This window comes from Mustela erminea, chromosome 5, assembly GCF_009829155.1.
Source record: "Mustela erminea isolate mMusErm1 chromosome 5, mMusErm1.Pri, whole genome shotgun sequence".
NCBI lineage: Eukaryota > Metazoa > Chordata > Mammalia > Carnivora > Mustelidae > Mustela > Mustela erminea.
The window spans coordinates 75,531,497-75,550,843 of NC_045618.1; the positions used below are offsets into that span (position 1 = coordinate 75,531,497).

The 19,347-nt window shown below is 53.1% G+C and overlaps 2 protein-coding genes across 6 annotated transcripts; both read left to right on the forward strand.

The window, feature by feature from the left end:
- The first annotated feature begins 100 nt into the window (after positions 1-100).
- On the forward strand, positions 101-9,878 carry RNF31 (ring finger protein 31). Of its 3 annotated transcripts, none has more exons than XM_032343889.1 (21): positions 104-545; positions 633-779; positions 920-1,075; positions 1,307-1,366; positions 1,469-1,544; positions 1,774-1,951; positions 2,819-3,221; positions 3,395-3,685; positions 3,944-4,192; positions 4,303-4,488; positions 4,594-4,800; positions 6,235-6,408; positions 6,492-6,590; positions 6,686-6,775; positions 7,932-8,046; positions 8,160-8,278; positions 8,554-8,667; positions 8,818-8,875; positions 9,069-9,165; positions 9,459-9,627; positions 9,735-9,878. In XM_032343889.1, the coding sequence occupies exons 1-21, from the start codon at positions 354-356 to the stop codon at positions 9,786-9,788; spliced, it is 3,234 nt and encodes a 1,077-aa protein (XP_032199780.1). In that variant the 5' UTR covers positions 104-353; the 3' UTR covers positions 9,789-9,878. The 3 variants fall into 3 exon arrangements, with proteins under 3 accessions (XP_032199781.1, XP_032199780.1, XP_032199779.1); XM_032343888.1 differs by having other exon boundaries at positions 106-545; positions 1,307-1,375; XM_032343890.1 differs by lacking the exons at positions 8,818-8,875; positions 9,069-9,165; positions 9,459-9,627; positions 9,735-9,878 and having other exon boundaries at positions 101-545; positions 1,307-1,375; positions 8,489-8,661.
- A 107-nt stretch (positions 9,879-9,985) lies between these two features.
- On the forward strand, positions 9,986-15,315 carry IRF9 (interferon regulatory factor 9). Of its 3 annotated transcripts, XM_032343897.1 has the most exons (9): positions 9,986-10,537; positions 11,320-11,500; positions 11,822-12,008; positions 12,455-12,585; positions 12,669-12,753; positions 12,856-12,930; positions 13,552-13,893; positions 14,826-14,947; positions 15,098-15,315. In XM_032343897.1, the coding sequence occupies exons 2-9, from the start codon at positions 11,321-11,323 to the stop codon at positions 15,224-15,226; spliced, it is 1,251 nt and encodes a 416-aa protein (XP_032199788.1). In that variant the 5' UTR covers positions 9,986-10,537; position 11,320; the 3' UTR covers positions 15,227-15,315. The 3 variants fall into 3 exon arrangements, with proteins under 3 accessions (XP_032199788.1, XP_032199787.1, XP_032199789.1); XM_032343896.1 differs by having other exon boundaries at positions 14,826-15,315; XM_032343898.1 differs by lacking the exon at positions 14,826-14,947.
- Positions 15,316-19,347: the final 4,032 nt, after the last annotated feature.

Below are 19,347 nucleotides of genomic sequence, written 5' to 3' on the forward strand. Positions count from 1 at the left end.
TCTAGGGGAGGAGCCAGGGACCATTTGGCCTTCTCATTGGCTGGGCCCTGGCTTCCCTCTTGGCCACGCCTCCTGATTTCCTGACCCCACCCTGGCCTAACCTTAAAGCCCTCCCCTTCCCCTGAAACTAGGTCGCAATCCCGCCCTCTTTGCTAGTACTTCCTGTTCCCGGCTAACCCTGGCGCGGGGCCCGGGGCCGAAGACTGACCGTGGCCCGAGTGACCTGGGGCGGCTTTGCCGACCGAGTCGGGCCGCGAAGCCGGACACCAGGCGGGAGGGGTGGCGCTCAGGCCGCGCACAGCCTGCGCCAGGTCCCGGCGGACGACGGGGCTGGGGCTGACTCCTGTCTCAGGATGCCGGGGGAGGAGGAGGAGCGGGCCTTCCAGGCTGCCCGTGAGGAGCTGACGAGCGCCCTGAGGAAAGATTCGGGGCAGGTGTTTTCCATGGAGCAGCTGCAGCCGCTATTGGTCACATCCCTGCCGCCAGCAGCCCGCTACCTGCAGCTGAACGCCTCACGCCTGGTCCGCTGCAATGCTCATGGGGAGGTGAGGCCCGGCCCCGCTCGGGAGGGGGACTGGAGGACGGGAGCCCAGGGCGGGGCTTACAGCTCTCCGCTCTCTGACTGCTCTCAGCCCCGAAACTACCTCAACACCCTGTCCACGGCCCTGAACATCCTGGAGAAATATGGCCGCAACCTCCTCAGCCCTCAGCGGCCCCGGTACTGGCGCGGGGTCAAGTTTAATAACCCTGTCTTTCGCAGTACAGTGGATGCTGTGCAGGTGAAGCCCCCCTGGGCCCCTTGTGGGAGAAGGAGACTTAGCCTGGGCTGGGGGGTTGGCTAGAAAGGGCCGGAGGCTGTGCCCCAACCCCTTTTGGGAAGGGGGCCTGGTGGGTTGTGACTGGTTTGAATGTGTGGTAGGGGGGCCGGGACGTTCTGCGATTGTATGGCTACACAGAGGAGCAACCAGATGGATTGAGTTTCCCTGAGGGGCAGGAGGAGCCCGATGAGCACCAGGTGGCTGCAGTCACACTGGAAGTGCTGCTGCTTCGGACAGAGCTCAGCCTGCTGTTACAGGTGAGATGCTGCAGTGTCTGTAGTCCTGAGGACTTAAATACCAGGTCTGGGGAGCCCAGCCTCACTCCCAAAGGCAGGCTGGGGACCTCATGCTACTGCCATGGGCTTAGTCCCCATAGCAACCTGGGAACTCCCCATACTGTTCTTGCTGTGGATGCTGGGAGACCATGGCTTTGAGGGCGGGCCTTGTCCTAGGACTCCAGATGGAAACTCTTTTTACCTTGTTTGCAGAATACTCACCCAAGACAACAAGCCCTGGAGCAGCTGCTGGAAGACAAGGTTGAGGATGATGTAAGCAAGGTAGGGATAGGGCTCTAAGACCTGATGACCAAAGGGGACAGGGGTTGTGGGACTGTGTGTCCCCAAACCCTTGCCCTGTCCTTTTCTTCTCAGATACTGCAGCTCTCAGAGTTTGCCCCCTTATTGAGAGAAATTGCTCCTGGCCCCCTCACCACACCCTCTGCCCCAGGTATTATTTGTCCTGTAATGGGGGGTGGGGCAGTTTCTAGTAGACCAAACTAATGGAAATTTGGGGCCCTACTCTGTGTATCTTCTTGGCCTTTTAAAAGAGATTAAAATTGCTTCCTTGGGTCTGGGTACGTTGAAAAGTAGTCTGTGATTTGTTCCCTCCCACAGCAAATTCAGATGTAACTTGGTCTTTTTCAGAAAGATGTTCAATTTTTTTCTCTATTTTTCAGGCTCCACTCCTGGTCCCTGCTTCCTCTGTGGCTCTGCCCCAGGCATACTGCACTGTTCAGCCTGTAAACAGGCCTTGTGCCCAGCTTGTGATCGCCTGTTCCATGGACACCCATCCCGTGCCCATCACCTCCGTCAGACCCTGCCTGGGGCCTCCCAGGCCACCTGCCTGACCCCCAGGTGAGAGATCTTCTCTTCTGGGTGGGAGTGAAGTTGAGAGAACTTACAGTAACTAGAATATCTACTCTGTGTCAGTTTTTATGCTAAATGCCTGGGTGGCCCAGTCGGTTAAGCAGCTGCCTTCGGCTCAGGTCACGATCCCAGTGTCCTAGGATCGAGTCCCATATCAGGCTCCTTGCTCTGCAGGGAGCCTGCTTCTCCCTCTGCCTCTGCCTGTACTCTATCTCTCTGACAAATAAATAAAACCTTTTTAAAATAAATAAATAAAGACTGTTTCATAGAAGACACGCAGGCAGTTATTGCCCTCCAAGAGGTCACAGACATACATTTAAAGCAAGTATCAGTCATAGCAAGATAGATTATTATGTTGTGCAAATAGGAAGAGGAGGAATTTAGCCTAAAGGATCTGTTCAATCAGTAGGATTTCTTTCTTTTCTTTTTTTTTAAAAAAGATTTTATTTATTTGGCAGAGAGAGAGATTAAGAGAATCAGTGGGAGGAGAGGCAGAGGAATGGTAGACTCCCTGAGGAGCAGGAAGCCTGATGCAGGACTCGATCCCAGGACTCTGGGATCATGACCTGAGCCAGAGGCAGATGCTTAACCAACTGAGCCAAGCATGCCCCCAATCAGTAGGATTTCTAAGCACCTAGTATGGGTTAGGCCCAACATTAAGGATATCTATCAGCAAGATGTGAACTTTTAAGATGTAATTAAATATTAAACAGGCTATGGGTATGGTGTGTTCCAGACAGAACAATACATACAAAGGACAGGGTCTGTGTTTTCCCACAGAGAATGAGGGATGCCTGGGAATAAGGGACCCGGGCACCAGGGCGCCCCCAACAGACCTCTGCTTTTTCATTACAGCTTACCTGCGTCAGCTCAATCACGGACCCAGTCAACCTCCGTGCTGACCCTGGGAGATAGCTCTCTTATGCTTCCCCTGAAAGCTTCCCCTGATCCCACAAATGCCCGTCTGCCCTGGCACTGTGCTGCCTGTGCCATGCTAAATGAATCTTGGGCAGTGCTCTGTGTGGCCTGTGATCGACCCCGAGGCTGTAAGGGGTTGGGGCTGGGGATTGAGGGTTCCCAAGGAGCTGGGGGCCTAGAATCTGAGCTTGCACGGGGTCGTTGGGCCTGCCAGAGCTGCACCTTTGAGAATGAGGCGGCAGCTGTGCTATGTGCCATCTGTGAGAGACCTCGGCTGGCTCAGCCTCCTAGCTTGGTGGTGGATTCTCGGGATACTGACATTTGCCTGCAGCCCCTTCAGGTAACCTGTTCCTGGCCTTCCCATCTCTTTATTTGCATCTGTTACCACAGGCCATTCTCTACTTCATCTCCTGTTTCCTTCAGTTTCTCTGCGTCTCCCCCCCGCCAGCTCTCTATCTTTCCATCTTGAGCCTCAGCCAGCTTTCAATTGGATAATTCTTTTTGCCTTCCCAGCAGGGGGATACTTTGCTCTCCTCTGCCCAGACTCCAGTCTGGTACTGTATTCACTGTACCTTCTGCAACTCGGGCCCTGGCTGGGTGTGTGCCATGTGCAACCGGACCAGCAGCCCCATCCCCATACAGCATGCTCCCTGGCCCCATGCCTGCTCACTGGAAGAGGGACTCCCTGAGCCAGGGCCTACACGACGCCTCAGTGCCCCCCTTCCCAGTTCCTGTGTGGACCCCGAGAAGCAGCGCCAAGACAAGATGCGGGAAGAAGGTCTCCAACTAGTGACCAAGATCCGGGTAAGCATTTAGGCCTGGAAGGAGGTAGGGTTGAGCTAGTCATGAAAAGGAAAGGCCACTGTAGATTAATACAAGTTCTTGTAAAACTTGATGTTGTTAGCGGCAGCTGCCTCTTACTTCCCACATGACCAGTGCCATGCCGTACACTACTCACGTGATCCATACGTCTAACCACTGTCAGCATTTTGGTTCGGGCAGAGAGTGGGTGGAGGGTGCCCTTCCTGATGGGCCATCTGTTGGGGTGGGACTGTGCCTTAGGAAGGGGAAGCTGCAGGTGCCTGTCCAGAGGAGGTCTTCTCAGCTCTACAGTACTCAGGCACCGAAGTGCCCCTGCAATGGTTGCGCTCAGAGTTGCCCTACGTGCTGGAGATGGTGGCCGAGCTGGCTGGACAGCAGGACCCGGGACTGGGTGCCTTTTCCTGTCAGGAGGCCCGGAAAGCCTGGCTGGATCGGCATGGCAATGTTGACGAAGCTGTGGAAGAGTGTGTGAGGGCCCGGCGGAGGAAGGTACCAGCAGTGCTGGTGGGGGAGGGGGTTGAGGACTGTGGGTCTCGGAGCTTCTTACACTCTTTTGCCTGCCATTTCCCTCTTCACTCCTCTCTACCCCCAATTCTCAGGTGCAGGAGCTCAGGTCGCTGGGCTTTGGGCCTGAAGAGGGGTCTCTTCAAGCATTGTTCCAACATGGTGGTGATGTGGCTCGGGCCCTGACAGAGCTCCAGCGCCAGCGCCTGGAGCCCTTCCATCAGCGCCTCTGGGACAAGGGCCCTGATCCCACCCTTTCCTGGGATGGGCCAGATAAGCAGGTGCCGGGAGGAGAATCTACTTGGAGGAGCAGGGGGAGGGCCGAAGGGTAGGATTCTTGGGGTGTGACAGCCACTTCTTCCCCCTCCCCCTGAATCACATTGCAGAGTCTGGTTAGGCGGCTTTTGGCAGTCTACGCACTCCCCAGCTGGGGCCGGGCAGAGTTGGCACTGTCGTTGCTGCAGGAGACACCCAGGAATTACGAGCTGGGGGACGTGGTGGAAGCTGTGAGGCACAGCCAGGACCGGGCCTTTCTGCGCCGCTTGCTTGCACAGGAGTGTGCTGTGTGCGGCTGGGCCCTGCCCCGCAATAGGGTAAGCCTGTCCCCTCTGCACCTGGCCTTCGCATGACTCTCTTCCCTTTGGGCCCTGCTCCGTGCCAGCCCCCGTCTCCAGCCCTGTCTTTTGCTTTGCAATTGCCCACGTGCTCCAGACAGTGTCCAGAAGGAAGTGTCTGGAAGGAAGTGTCTGGAAGGAAGGTGGGGACACACCTCCTGCCCCCATTATTTTTACAATTCCACTATGGAACATTACAAGCACAAAATGTCAGCTTTCTTCCTCCATGTCCCCCCAACTCCTACGTATTCATTACCACACTTTTGCAGTCACCAGGATTTAACCAGTCTTTATTCCATCTACACACACACACACAAAATTACTTTGAAGCAGATCTTAGGCAGCATGTAGTCAGTCTGTAAACACTTGAGTGTGTATCTCTGAAAGGTAAGTCTTTGAAAACACAGCTACAAATACCATTGGCACACCAAAAAAAATAACCAGGAATTCTTCAATGTCATCATCAAATATCCATTTGGTAGGAGCAGGCCCCTCTTATCTCCCAAGCCCCTGCTTACTCTAGGCCAGAAGTAGCAATTCTTGGGGCAAATACACTCCCATTTAGTTAAACTGGCTCTGTACATGTTGAGTTGTGTTTTGTTTTCTACTTTTTATTTTAAAATAGTTGTAGAGTCTCAGAAGTTGTAAAAATAGTATAGGGTCCTGTGTGCTCTTTACCCACCTCTTCCCAATAGTAGCATCTTCTGTAATTACTATACAGTATCAAGACCGGGAAATAAACACTGGTACCTTGTGAGCCAGACTGCAGACCTTGTTCATTTTTCACATGGATGTGTATGTGGCGCTGTGCTATTTCATTCCGCATATAGGTTCATGTAACCAACAAGATACGGATTGTCCCATCACCTCAAAGGATCCCCCTCATGCAGCCCTTTTATAGTTGCAACTTTCTTCCCTTCCTCCTGTCACCTGACAACTACTAGTCTGTTCTCCCTCACTATACTTTGTTTGTTTTAAAGACTTTATTTATTTGTCAGAGCACAGAAGCAAAGGGAGCAGCAGAGAGAGAGGGAGAAGCAGGCTCCCCACTGAGCAGGGAGCCCAATGCGAAACTCGATCCCAGGATCCCGGGATCATGAACCAAGGCAAAGGCAGGCGCCCCCCATCTCTAGAGTTTTGTCAGTTCAGGGATGTTACTTGTTTGCTTCTAAGTTGGATGCAAATACCTTCCTGAGAGCACTCTTCCGTTTACTATGGGCCTCACCACTGTTTTTTTCTGTGAGAGTCTTTAGACACTTAAGTTGCCTGCCAGGCACTTGTTGGAAGTTGCTACCTTGGCAGTCGTTCGTTAGACTCGGGTTTCTCAGTGGACCCCTGGTTACTGCCCCCCCCCCGCCCCCAGGCTGGCAGCGATGGCTTCAGACCCCCTCCTCTCTTGGCCTCACCCTGCAGATGCAGGCCCTGACTTCCTGTGAGTGCACCATCTGCCCTGACTGCTTCCGCCAGCACTTCACCATCGCCTTGAAGGAGAAGCACATCACTGACATGGTGTGCCCCGCCTGTGGCCGCCCCGACCTCACTGATGACACGCAGCTGCTCAGCTACTTCTCTACCCTTGACATCCAGGTACTGCAGTCCTTAGGACTCGGGGTGCCCTGGGCTTTGAACAGGAACCCTGCACACCCACCACTTCTGCCTCCTGTCCCCAGCTGCGGGAGAGCCTAGAGCCAGATGCCTATGCACTGTTTCACAAGAAGCTAACTGAGGGTGTGCTCATGCGGGACCCCAAGTTCTTGTGGTGTGCTCAGGTAAGTGGCCTGCCTGGGGGAGCTGACTGGAGGGGGTGGAGGAGGGCAGGGTGCCAGATCAGGTCTCATATAGCTTTATGCTCTTGTACCTACAGTGCTCCTTTGGCTTCATATATGAACGGGAGCAGCTGGAGGCAACGTGTCCCCAGTGTCACCAGACCTTCTGTGTGCGCTGTAAGCGCCAGGTGAGGCACATTGATCCTTTCAGAAAGAACTTGCTAAGCTACTGGCATATACTACATCAGACTCAGGGTATATCAAAGCATGGAACAGACATGAGCTCTGGCCTCAAGGAGCCTGCAGACAGTCAGGAAAGGAGGGAGGGACGGAGGGAGAGAGGGAGGCTGAGGAGGAAGGAGGGTGAAAGGTAAGGAAACGGAGGAAGGAAGGGAGAGGGAGGGAGGGAAGGAAGGAAAGGTGAGGAGGAAGGAGGGAAAGGGAGTATGGGAGGGAGAGAGCATAAATACACATGTATAAGTTCTGTAAAGAAAACACAGGAATTTGAGATTAGGAATAATGGAACGGACCTACATAGGATAGAGAAGTCAGACAAGTCCTCTCTAAAAATGGTTTAATTTAAGCTCAGGCCTGAAAGTTAAGAAGAAGCCAACTTTGCAAAAGATATTCGGGCCAGAAAGAACAACACATGGAAAGGCCAAAGTCAGAATTGTGTGGCTGGAGCCCCAAGAGCAAGGGAGAGAGTGGCAGGCTGTGGGAGAGGAGCTAGCTGCCAGATCAGGAGAGGCCTTGAGGCCGAGTGAGGAAGGTATTTGCCTTTTATTCTAAGACTAAGCAAGGGGTGATACTATCTCATTTGCCTTTTAAGAAGTTTAATATTTGAGCGCTCATTTTGGCAGCACATACTCTAAAAAGTTTAATGATGGATACCAAAAAGTGATATCTGTATTACAAAACAGTAATAACAAAATGACCATCTGAGACCCTCCCACTAAATCTTGAAGCTTGAACACTCCCAGTGTTGTGGAAGCTGCCTGCCTTATACTCTCCAAGGCATCTTGGCCACCAGGTGGAGCCTGCATCGCAGGCCAGCAGGGGTGGAGGCAGAGACAATGGGAACAGAGGCCAAACCTGACCTGGCTTGGAGTAGCATGGCCACAGTAGGGATAAAGAGAAAGGAGCAGCACTGAGATAGGCTTGGGGGGTGGACCGAAGAACTGCCAGTGAATATGTGCCAGTACGAGGACGTGAAAGAACCAGGGCTGGCCAATGGTGAAGGACAGTGCCATAAACACAGCCAGAGAGCACTAGGTATGACAGGTGGGGCCCTCAGGAAGGGCCTAGGGTGGAATTTTCAGGTGAAGTTTGCTTTCCCTCCTGCAGTGGGAGGAGCAGCACCGAGGCCGGAGCTGTGAGGATTTCCAGAACTGGAAACGCACCAATGACCCAGAATACCAGGCCCAGGGCCTAGCCATGTATCTTCAGGAGAATGGCATTGGTAAGGGCGGACCGCGAGGCCTGTTTGCCCGGTCATTTGTCACTGCCAGCCTCTCATCCTAAGAGCCTAGAGGAGCAGTGGCAGCCCCAGCCCTGACCTGCCGTCCTTTGCAGACTGCCCCAAGTGCAAGTTCTCGTACGCATTGGCCCGAGGAGGCTGCATGCACTTTCACTGCACCCAGTGCCGCCACCAGTTCTGCAGTGGCTGCTACAATGCCTTTTACGCCAAGAATGTGAGCCTGGAGATGGGGAGGAAGGGAACAGGAGAGTGGGCCACTGCCGTCGGGTGGGGGCGGGGGGGCAAAGGCATGGAGGAATAGCCTAGGGGAAGAGAAGGGGAGGCCAGTGGGGTGTAAAGCACCTCTCTGTCCCCTCCCCCTTTCTGCTTGCCTCAGACCCTCCCAATGTCTCCATCTTCCCCCATCCCTATACCCCTCATGCAGGGGTTCTGAGAAGCCAGGACCCCAACCGTCTCCAACTTTCCCTCTCCCATCTGGGTTTCTGCCAGAAATGTCCAGACCCTAACTGCAGGGTGAAAAAGTCCCTGCATGGCCACCACCCACGAGACTGCCTCTTCTACCTGCGGGACTGGACTGCTCTCCGGCTCCAGAAGCTGCTACAGGTCAGGGCTGGCCAGCCTGGTTGGGTGCGCAGATTGCCCAGGGTGGGAGGCAGGGCCTTGGGGGGCAAGAACGGAAAGGCTCTCTGCTGGGCAATGCAGGAGGGCTGGCATCAAGGGGAACCTAACGCCTATCCATCTGCCCCTCCTTAGGACAATAATGTCATGTTCAACACAGAGCCCCCAGCGGGGGCCCGGGCAGTACCTGGCGGTGAGTGTTGGGACAAGCCTGAGAGGCGGGTGAAGGCAGGCTGGGCTCCCACTGTGTTGTGGGTAAAGGGGAGGCTCAGGTGTGTGGTCCAAGCTTGGCCTGTGCTGCCTCCGTTGATAACCCGGTTCTCTGGAGGCTTCGTGGTTAGTGACCTCCTCCCAGCACAAGGATCCCTTCCTTCCCTTATCCTTAGGTGGCTGCCGGGTGATGGAGCAGAAAGAGGTTCCTAACGGGTTCCGAGATGAAGCTTGTGGCAAGGAGACTCCAGCTGGCCATGCTGGCCTCTGCCAGTGAGTGTCAGGCATAGCATGGAGCATAGTGTTGGGGAGGGTACGCCTGGGGAGTGAAGGGGGTCTCCTGGAATAGTGGGTCCTGTAGGGGAAGCAAGAGGGGGGCTCTCTGGCAAGGATGTGGCTAGATAGGAGCCAGCAGCGTGCGCAGAGACACGGTGCCTACCCGTGTAAGTGGCAAGAGTTGTCAGTCTCGTTCGTGTGAGTGTGCCAGTGACTGGCAATGTACAGGGTACCCTGGCTCGATATTAGCCAAACAGAAGAACGATGATTCCACCCTGTCCTCTCCCCAGGGCACACTACAAAGAATATCTTGTGAGCCTCATTAATGCCCACTCACTGGACCCCGCCACCCTGTATGAGGTAGAGGAGCTGGAGACGGCTGTGGAGCGCTACCTTCATGTGCGCCCACAGCCCATTGCCGGGGAGGACCCTGTTGCCTACCATGCCCGTCTATTAAAGGTAAAGCCTCCCCTCCAGCCTCACCTCTGACCCATGCTCTAGAAGTCCCTGTCCAGCCTGTGTCTGAGCCCTAGGCTTCCAGTGGCATCCTTTTCTCTCTCCTGCAGAAGCTGATGGAAGAAGTGCCCTTGGGACACAGTGTCCCTCGCAGGAGGAAGTAGCCGAGGGCAAGGATCCTCCTGAGGGTCTCGAGGCCCAGCCTCCTGAGGAACAACTCCAGCACCAATAAAGAAGCATCTCCTTGCCCAGGCTTTTTGGTGGTCCTTCTTCTGGCCCCACCATCTGGGGCACAGGGAGAGAGGGTGGGTGAACTGAGAGCTTTGCTGCAAGGGTCGCTTGCAGCTCACCGCCTGACCCTCCTTGGACTCTGGGCCGGGAAGGAATTAACACCTTGAATGGCCAAGGAGGCCCTCCCCAGTCAGCCACTCTGCCTGGGCTTTCTCCTCTGCAGCCTTCTTTGTTCCTTCATCCAATTCGACTGGTATCTGAGGTCACCTACTAGGCACCAGGCAGGCACGAGGAGGCAAACGTAGAAGCGTGGGTGGTATAGAGCCAGCCAGAGGCCTCATCCAGACTCCACAACCCTCGCCGCCAGCAGCAGTGGCGCAGAGATCAGGGAGTAGCTAAGGGGGTGGGAAGGTATGGAAATTAGCTTGAGGGGGAGGGGCCCTGCGGTGTACCAACAGTGGAATTTCAACAGTGAAGTCCTCAGATGCTTGCTGCCTCCTGGTGGCACGCGGTTGCCCTGCAGCTTGGACCACGTGATTTCTGAGAAGCAGCCCTGCCTGGAGGAGAACTGAAACTTAGGGTGGGGACTGTAGGAAGGGGCGGAGAAATCAGGACGCTGCCTGGACGGCTGCTGAGTTGAGGGCAGCTAGCTGCATCCTGGGACAGCCAGCGAGCCGCGCAGGTAAGATGGGAGAGTGGACGCCAGCCTGGTCTAGAGTTGGAAGGCCGGGCCGGATCCGATCGGAGGCGGGAGGTGGGGGGCAGGAGCTCCTGGGGCCCCTGCGCGGAACAGGACTGTACAGATGGCCTGTGAAATAGAACGCGGGGCGGTTTGGCCTGAGTGAGAGACTGACCTGGGGCCAGTGTTCCCAGCTCTAGGGGCAAAGGACAGGAGACCCTGCTGCTAGGTTGTTGAGGAGAGAATTCTCAACCCGGGATGGAAGTGAGCGGCCCCTGTTTGTTTTCTTGCCTTCTGGCCCTGCCCACTTCCGCCGAAGCCTTGCCCCACCTACCCCAGAGGCTAGCAGAGGGGAAGGGTTGGTGGGGTCAACTTAGGTTATGGGGGTGGCGGGTGAGGGATCAATGGGGTTATCTCAGAAGCCGAACCTACCTCTGCCGATGCTTGGGTAGAGACCAGGCCTCTTCCCGTTAGCCACACCGAGGGAGTTCTCTGCAGGCAGCCGATTCCTCAAAAGTCTTAAAACTAAGATCAACACGTAAGATTTCCTTCCAGATGTCATAGCTTGAGATGTTAAAAGGGATGTATTTTCTTTATCATTACTAGTGAAGGGAGAAACGACACAATTTGGCCCCAGAATTTTGAGAAATGTCTACAGACAATAGATGAATGGGATCCTTGAGGGCCCTTGCAGGAACCAACCCTATTTGTGAGGACCTTGGCAGATGTGCCCTCCCACGGCGTCGGTTCCACTGATGCTGCCTGCGTGCGACTCTTGTACCCAGGATGGCATCAGGCAGGGCACGCTGCACCCGAAAGCTGCGGAACTGGGTGGTAGAGCAAGTGGAGAGCGGGCAGTTCCCCGGGGTGTGCTGGGAGGATGCCGCCAAGACCATGTTCCGGATCCCCTGGAAGCACGCGGGCAAGCAGGACTTCCGGGAGGACCAGGACGCCGCTTTCTTCAAGGTGAAAGTGCTCAGAAACTAGCCCCCCCCACCCCACCCCGCCCCAAGGGTGGCCTGTACACGGAAACTCCCACCTTCCAGGGCTTGTGTTGGCCTGGGTTGCAGAGAAAGGGGAGGTGGGAGGGTAGAACCAGCAGAGTGGACACAATCCGATACAAAGTGAAAGCACGGAAGCTGTGAAGGATTTGGAGGCAGCATAAACCTGAGCACCGGCTCTTCTGTGCATGTGCTCAGGCAGTGCAACCCCAAAGTCGCTGCCCCCCTCTACCGGGGAGTGGGGTGTGTGACATGCTGCCTCTGCTTTACTTCCTGTGTCTTGAAGGCATGGGCGATGTTTAAGGGGAAGTACAAGGAAGGGGACACAGAAGGCCCTGCCATCTGGAAGACACGTCTGCGCTGTGCCCTCAACAAGAGTCCTGAATTTGAGGAGGTTCCTGAGAGCGGCCATAGGGATGGTGCTGAGCCCTACAAGGTGTACCGGCTGCTGCCACCATCAGGGACCTGTCCCGGTGGGTGTCCCCTTGTGTCCCCTTGCACTGCCACTTCTAGAAACAGCAGACTGTGGACTAGGGGAGGATGGAGATGGGAGCCTTCTGGGAGGGTGCTGGGCCTCTCTGCAGGTTCCTCACTTAGAGTCCTGCCTGTCTCTGTACTTGGGAGCTGTTGGCCCGGGTTCCCCTGCCTGGTCCTCCCCATCCTTTCACTGCCTCCTGTCCTACTCTCTGTCCACAGTTAGGACTCTGACCCTTGGGGCGCCTGGGTGGCTCAGTGGGTTAAGCCTCTGCCTTCGGCTCAGATCATGATCTCAGGGTCGTGGGAGCCTGCTTCCCCCTTTCTCTCTGCCTGCAGCTTTACTTGTGACTTCTCTCTCTGTCAAATAAATAAATAAAATCTTTAAAAAAAAAAAAATTGAAAAGACTCTGACATTTGTCTCCCCCTCCACGATATTCCACAGCCCAGCCAGGGACCCAGAAGTCACCATCAAAGCGATGTCACAGTTCTGTGTCCTCTGAGAAGGAGGAGGAGGAGTGCACCACAAAGAACTGTATGCTCAGTCCCTCCTGGCTTGAGGACCCCCTCAGAAATGTAAGCACTGGGGAGGAAATGGGGAAGGGGGCAGGACAGTAATTAGGTGAGAGGTGGGCCAACAATAGACACTGTGTCTGCAGGAGGAGGTGGGGGCCAATGGGGGAACAGGCCATTCAAACTTTGGGAGCAGCAGCAGCAGCAGCAACAGCCCTGAGCCTCAGGAAGGTACCACCTCCCCTGCCTCTGTTTGTCACCCCCATGCCACAGCCTCTGGCCCAAGGACTCCCCATTCCCATCCTGAACCATATGCCTCTGTTCTCCTGATAGGTGCGGACACAACTGAAGGCGCCCCTTTCCAAGGAGATCAGGTGTCATTGGAGTTTCTGCCTCCTCCAGACTCAGGTGTGTGGCGTTTCTGACTCATCCCTGCTCCTTGTCTCCCCAGCTTGTCTCCCGGGAGTCATGCATGTATTACTGTATCTGTCGGGGCTTGTAGCAAACTGGGCCCCCTTACCCCGACAGAGGCACTGGTTTCTAGGCAGTACACCAGGCCAGACTCCAGACTCCAAACAGCTCAGCTCTCAAAGTACCCCCTATGCACTCTGTTCCCTGGAAATCCACTTTGAGACATGAATTCCCATGGGTCAAGCAGAGCCCCAGTCTCTGGGACCTTCGTACAAACTGTAAGACCCTGGGCATTAAGCCCTGAGTCCTCTGGGCATTTGTGTATCAGCTCCCCTCCTGAGTGATGGGAAAGTCTGGCTGGAAGCTCCTTGGCTGGTGGGGCTGGCAAGAGGGCGGATAAGGAGGAAGGTGCCGTCTCTAACCTCAGAAGGGGCAGGCAGGGCGCCAGCCCACACTTGGTTTCCCTCTCTGGACCTCATATTTCTCACCCACAAGATGAGGATGTGGGATTTGCAAGGAGCCGTTCCTGGTCCCCTCAGGCCCTGGTGCTGACCAGGCAGACCCCGAGGGTGAAGGCCAGGTGCAGGCCAGGTGCAGCTGGTGGTTCTTTGTCCGCAGACTACTCTCTGCTGCTCACCTTCATCTATGGCGGGCGTGTGGTGGGAGAAGCCCAGGTGCAGAGCCTGGACTGCCGCCTGGTGGCTGAGCCCTCCGGCTCCCAGTGCGGAATGGAGCAGGTGGTCTTTCCCAAGCCTGACCCAAGGGAGCCTACTCAGCGCCTGCTGAGCCAGATCGAGAGGGGAGTCCTGGTCGCCAGCAACTCCCGGGGCCTCTTCGTGCAGCGCCTCTGCCCTATCCCTGTCTCCTGGAACGCGCCCCAGGCACCGCCCGGTCCAGGCCCACATCTGCTGCCCAGCAATGAGTGCGTGGAGCTCTTCCGAACCACCTACTTCTGCAGAGGTAAGGCTGTTCCAGCTGAGCGGAGTCCCTGCCTTTGCCCCTTAGTTCCCCTCTACTGGACCTGGTAGGCTCTGCCACCACCCTGTTTCCTCCAGCAGATCCTTCCTTATAGCTCATGCATGGCATCCTGTACTTGCACAGTGCACAGCCTGGAGGGCTGTGTGCTCAGCCCTGGCAGCTGCCTGGCAGCTGCCCTTCCCCAGCCCAGGCCTCGGAAGATAAGGCACAGGTGGAGCTGAGCAGGCAAGTCCCATCTCGGGGACTGCCCCCCGCATGGCACCTGACAGTAATGGAAAGGTGTGTTCCCAGACCTTCCCTGGCATCCACACTTGCATACACACCATTGACACCTTTGGGAGAGCTGGTGCACATTACCCACACCAGCCCTGCTACACCCTAGGCAGCAACCCTGATTGGCCTTCTCCCATCCACTCCTGCAGTTCCACTTCCTGCCTCCATTCATCTCTGAATCTGAAATCTGACCTTAGGAATAGGGGCCAGAAGTATAGGGGATGCAGGGCAGGAGCGTGCCAGGGCCATGGGTGTCCTTGGTAGCGGGGTTATGAGCAGGTGACAGAGAGGGGAGCCCCTGTGTGGTAGCAGCCCAGGCTGCTGCTATGAGGACTCTAAGCTCTTATAGCAGAGAGCTTTGCAGGCTGTATTAAAAACCAGTTACCTTCAAACACTTCTTACTTGGAGAAGGGGCACCCTTTCCTATTTGCATATGGGTGAATAGCAACAGAGTTGCTGGCATTTCTCCTGGTGTGAGGAAACAGCCTCATGACCCTGCAGCTCCTGTTCTAGCCCTGATCTCCATTCGGCCCTGCAGTCACCGCTCTTTCTCCAGGATGGGCCCTCTCTATTCCCTTCCTGCCTGTGGCCTCTCTCTTCTCTTTCTTGCTTCCAACCCTTGACCCTTTCTCTTTCATCAGACTTGGCCAGGTACTTCCAGGGCCTCGGGCCCCCACCCAAGTTCCAAGTGACACTGAATTTCTGGGAGGAGAGCCCCAGCCCCAGCCATACCCCAAACCCAAAGAGTCTTATCACAGTGCAGGTGAGTTCAGAGGAGGGGGAGACCAAGCCTGCCTGTGGGGGGGGGGGTGTTCCAGGAGAAGCAGGGGCCTCTGGAGGGAAAGGTGCTCCTAGGGTAGTGTCTTCCCCAGCTGTACTCATGACCATCTCTTCCCCACCTTTTCTGGCACAGATGGAGCAGGCCTTTGCCCGACATTTGCTGGAGGAGACTCCAGAGGAACAGGCAGCCTCTCTGTCCCTGCTGCAGAGCCTGGGGGCCCCACTTTCCTCCTTGCCCCTCTCTTCCTCCTATCTCCTTTGAAAGAGACTCATTCTCCACACCGTTGACCTGCCTCCCTCGTGCTAATTCTCAGTGGTTGCCTCTGATGGATACGTCCTTGAACTGCCGAGGTACCTGGCCGGTGGAGAACTCAGCAGTGATTTTTATCCACCCCACCACTTTTTCTTTCTTTCTTTTTCTTTTTTTTTTTTTTTTAATTTTGATTTTGAGATATGCCTTCTTTCATCTCTGAGGAACTAACCTGGAAAAGTCCAAATGGTGTGAACTCAGGGTACCTTTCCTCTTCCCCCACCCCTAAAGCTAAGCACTTTATATTTTCTTCTTAGATCTTCACTAGGGGGTTTAAAATAAAACTTTATTGAAAGAGGAGTCAGTATGTGCTTTGTTGGGATGAAAAGGTAGCAGGGGTGACCGGGAAGTGCTAAAGACGTAATTTGAGAGTGAGGTACTTGGGTTCTCCTCCCGCTGACGTCTCTGGGCCCCTTTCCTCTCCTCCAACTGAGGTTCTGGCTAGGAAGCTGTCTTTGCTCTGTGGGTTCCGGGCCCCGGGAGAGGATCAAGGTTAGCCACCAAGAAGAACACAGCCCACAGCGGCTGTTGCCACCAGCTTCACTTGGAAAAATCTGGGTTCCGCTGATCTTGGCTAGAGGTCTCTGATTTGGGGGACTCTGGGCAGGAGATCTAAATGAACAGGAGGAGAACTTGAGGTTGCTGTCAAACTATGGGCTAAAGACCCTGGGGCCTAGGAAGGGAGGGGGAACCAAAGGAGGTGCTGAAGGGAATCAGAGGGCTGCTGAGCCCCCTCAGCGGAGGGAGACCAGGCCCCGGTGCCTCTTCTTCCAGCACATGGGACACTGTCACCCCGACAGGGACCCCCAACCTGGTTTCCTTGCCCCACTTAAGCCCCACAAAAGACCATCTGGCCTAGACTGCCATGTCACCAACACTATTGGCTGAGATCTGAGAGCTCCAAATCATTTGACACTCCTCTCTCTTACGCCTGTGTTTCTTTTGCCACCGAACTGAAAGTTCTCCCTTCACAGGCCACTTGTCATCCTACCTCTCCACTCACATCCAGCAGACCAGTTCAGACCTAAGCCACCACTTGGCTAATGCCACAGCCTGCAGCTTCCCCCTTCTGCAGGGGACACCAGCTTAGAGGAGGGGGGCCTCCCAGGTCAGGCTCTTCCCTCTCACACTGCTCTTAGAAGCCTCCCATGGCTCAACTACATGATCAAAGCCCAGCACACCTAGATCCTCAAGGATCTTCTTGCTGTTGCATTTGACAAACTTCAGTGCTGCCTTTGAGCCTTGCTGCCTCCCTGGACTTTCTTCCTCTTCAGTCTTGCCCATCATCCTCCTGAGAAGCCAAGAGCCCAAACAGGCATCTGCATTAGCAGGGAAGAATGCAGGCACTGAGCGTACAGGTACATGAATTCTGTGGTGCCCTCAATTTGCTAAAATCCCTGCTGGCCCTTCTTTGCACTTGCTACCACCTTGACTTCCATTTTCTTGCTTTCCCTTTCTTTTTAATTTTAATTCCAGTATAAAGAATGCACAGCATTAAATTAGTTTTCACGTATACAATTTTTTATCCATGTATCAGTGGATACCTGGGCTGCTTTCAAAGTTTGGATATTGTAGATAATGCTATAAACATAAGGGTGCACATATCCTTTTGAATTAGTGCTTACCAATTCTTTGGGTAAATACCCTGTAATGGAATTACTGGATCATATGTAGTTCTATTTTTATTACTTTTAAAAATTTTATTTGAGAGAGAGAGAGTGAGCTCAAGCAGGGGGAAGCCGAAGAGGGAGAAGCAGACTCCCTACTGAGCAGGGAGCCTGATGTGAGGCTCTATCCCAAGACCCTGGAATCATGACCTGAGCCAAAGGCAGCCGCTTAACCCACTGAACCATCCAGGTGCCCCAGTAGTTCTATTTTTAATTTATTAAGGAACCTCCATAGTGTTGTCTGCAATGGCTGCACTGGTTTGCATTCCCACGCACAGTGCACAGGCTTCATTTTTCTCCACATCCTCTCTAACAGCTGTTGGTTTCTTGTGTTTTTTATTTTTAGCCAGTCTGAGAGGTGTGAGGTGGTAACTCATTGTGGTTTTGATTTGTATTTCCCTGGTGATGTGATGTTGAGCATTTCTTCATATATCTGTTGCCCATCTGGATGTCTTCTTCGCAGAAGACATGTCTTCTGCCCATTTTTTAATTGAACAATTTTGGGTTTTTTTGGTGTTGAGTTGCATACATTCTTTATATATTTTAGATACTAACACTTTATGAGATATGTCATTCGCAGATATTTTCTCCCATTCAGTAGGTTGCCTTTTAGTTTTGTTGATGGTTTCCTTGCTGTGCAGAAGCTTTTTATTTTGATGTAGTCCCAGTAGCTTATTTTTGCTTTTGTTTCCCTTGCCTCAGAAGACATAGCTAGAAAAATGGTACAGCTGATGTCAGAGAAATTATTGCCTGTGCTCTCTTCTAAGATTTTTATGGTTTTAAGCCTCACATTTTGGTCCTTGATCTGTGTTCAGTTTATTTTTATATATGGTATAAGAAAGTGGTCCAGATGCATTCTTTTGCATGTTGCTGTCTAGTTTTCCCACCATCATTTGTGGAAGAGACTGTGTTTTTCCCATTGCATATTCTTGCCTCCTTTGTTGAAGATTCATTGACCATATAATTATGGGTTTATTGCTGGGCTCTCTTTTCTGTTCCATTGGTCAATATGTCTATTTTTTAAAATATTTATTTATTTTAGAGAGTGAGCAAGCATAAGTGGGAGGGCAGAGGGAGAGGGAGAGAGACTCTGAAGCAGACCCTCCACTGATCGCAGAGCCAGACATGGGACTCAGTCACAGGACCCTGAGATCATGACCTGAGCCAGAATCCAGAGTCAGACGCTCAACCAACTGCACCACACAGGCACCCCATTACTTGTCTGTTTTTATGCCAGTACCATACAGTTTTGATATTTACAGCTTTGTAATATAACTTGAAGTCTGGAATTTTTTTTTTTTTTTAGATTTTATTTATTTATTTGACAGAGATCACAAGTAGGCAGAGAGGCAGGCAGAAAGGGTGGGGGGGGGGGAAGCAGGCTCCCTGTTGAGCAGAGAGCCCGATGCGGGGCTCGATCCCAGAACTCTGGGATCATGACCTGAACTGAAGGCAGAGGCTTTTCCCGAAGTCTGGAATTATGATGTCTCCAGCTTTGCTTTTCTTTTTCAGGATTGCTTTGGCTATTCGAGTTCTTTTGTGGTTGCATACAAATTTTAGGATTGTTTGTTCTAGTTCTTTGAAAAATATTGTTGCTATTTTGATAGGGATTGCATTAAATCTGTAGACTGGTGGGACGCCTGGGTGGCTCAGTTGGTTGGACGACTGCCTTCGGCTCAGGTCTTGATCCTGGAATCTGGGGATCGAGTCCCGCATCGGGCTCCCAGCTCCACGGGGAGTCTGCTTCTCTCTCTGAACTTCTCCTCGCTCATGCTCTCTCTCACTGTCTCTCCCAAATAAATAAATAAAATTAAAAAAAAAAATCTGTAGACTGGTTTGGGTAGTACAGACTTTTTAACAATGTTTATTCATCCAGTTCATAAGCATGGAATGTCTTTCCATTTCTTCGTGTAATATTCAGTTTCTTTCATCAGTGTTTTATAGTTTAGAATACATTTCTTTTACCTCTTTGATTAGGTTTATTCTTGGGTATTTTATTACTTCGGGTACAATTGTAAGTGGGATTGTTTTCTTAATTTCTCTTTCTGCTGCTTCGTAATTAGTGCATAGAAATGCAATGGATTTCTGTACATTGATTTTGTATTCTGTGACCTTACTGAATTCATTGGTAGTTCTAGTAGTTTCTTGGAGTTTTTAGGGGTTTATATATATACTATCATGTCATCTGCAAATAGTGAAAATTTTACTTCTTCCTTACCAATTTGGATGCCTTTTATTCCTTTTTCTTGTCTGATTGCAGTGGCTACGACTTCCAGTATGATGTTGAATAAAAGTTGTGAGAGTGGACATCCTTACCTAGTTCCTGACCTTAGGGAAAAAGCTTTCAGTTTTTCCCTATTGAGCATGCTGTTAACTGTGGGTTTTTCATATATGGCCTTTATAATG